Source organism: Octopus bimaculoides, chromosome 7 (genome assembly GCF_001194135.2).
Source record: "Octopus bimaculoides isolate UCB-OBI-ISO-001 chromosome 7, ASM119413v2, whole genome shotgun sequence".
NCBI classification, from domain to species: Eukaryota; Metazoa; Mollusca; class Cephalopoda; order Octopoda; family Octopodidae; genus Octopus; species Octopus bimaculoides.
The window spans coordinates 18,211,831-18,213,103 of record NC_068987.1 but is presented as its reverse complement, the minus strand read 5'-3'; the positions used below and the strand labels follow the sequence as shown (position 1 = coordinate 18,213,103).

General features: G+C 32.5%; 1 protein-coding gene across 1 annotated transcript in view; it reads left to right on the top strand.

Moving 5' to 3' along the window:
• LOC106873886 (transcription initiation factor TFIID subunit 2) overlaps positions 1-1,273 on the top strand; it is a 46,088-nt gene that overhangs the window by 17,447 nt on the left and 27,368 nt on the right. Inside the window, 1 exon segment of the mRNA XM_052969130.1 lies at positions 916-1,116. Coding sequence (XP_052825090.1) covers positions 916-1,116 — 201 coding nt within the window.

The window sequence follows — 1,273 nt, the reverse complement described above, 5'->3', positions numbered from 1 at the left end:
CTAGGAACAGGCATAAACTTAACACAAACTTTTAACCCCTTTTCTCTTTTTTTAAACCTAACACAACTGTCATGCATCCTTATCTTTCCAACCATTATCTACATGAATTACCATTGAACTTTAAAAGCTCAAAGACAATATAATGTATTGGTATATTTATTTTTTTTTATACATTATTTTCTTCATTTTGTACTTCTTTGTAAAAAACATTTTCATTCTCCCTCTTCTTGAAAATTTGCTATGCAATGAAAGCCAGTTAGAAATCTTTATTAAAATATGCTTCCAGCTTAGCATTCTGCCTTATTATTATTTTTCATTTTCCTATATGTGTATATATATATATATATATATATAGGTGCAGGCGTGGCTGTGTGGATAGGTGCAGGCATGGCTGTGGGAATAAGCACAGGCATGGCTGTGTGGTAAGAAACTCGCTTCCCAATCACATGGTCCCGGATTCAGTCCCACTGCATGGCAGCTTGGGCAAGTGTCTTCTACTATAGCCTTGGGCCAACCAAATCCTTGTGAATAGATTTGGTAGATGGAAACTGAAAAGAAGCCCGTTGTATAATATATATGTGTGTGTGTGTGTGTGTATGTATTTATGTGTGTCTTTGTGTCTGTGTTTGTCCGATGTTGGTAAGTTTACGTCCTTGCAACTTAGTGTTTCAGCAAAAGTGACCGACAGAGTACATACTAGGCTTACAAAGAGTAAGTGTTGGGATTGATTTCTTTGATTCTAAAAAAAAAGAACCTTGTAAAGTGGTGCTCCAGTGTGGCCACAGTCAAATGACTGAAACAGGTAAAGGAATATACATCATTTGATTAAAAGTATTGTTATATATCAGAATATAAATGTGTTTATTTTCATATTTTCCCCTTGTTGATTCCTTACTTTCTTAATTATTATTGTAGGAAATGAAAGAAGTTGCGGACTATGAGAAGAATTGTGCCATTGTTTTAGATCCTTCTGCTTTAAAAGAACCAAGTTCATTACATTTTTCAGTGAAAAATCCTCACCTTATATCCCCTAAATATGCAGATATATTCTTTAAAAAAGCTCATTTAGTGATTAGAATCTTGGAAATTAGAATTGGCTATGAATTATTGCTTCAGGTAAAGAAATACCATTATTTTGTTATCTTTTTATTTATGCATTTTTTCTTGTTTTTTTTTTCTTTTGCTTTATTGTTTGATTTTTTTTTGTTTGTATTTTTTATTTTCAAACTAATGCATAAGCCCAGGCATCGATTATGTTCAGATAATGCTTTTT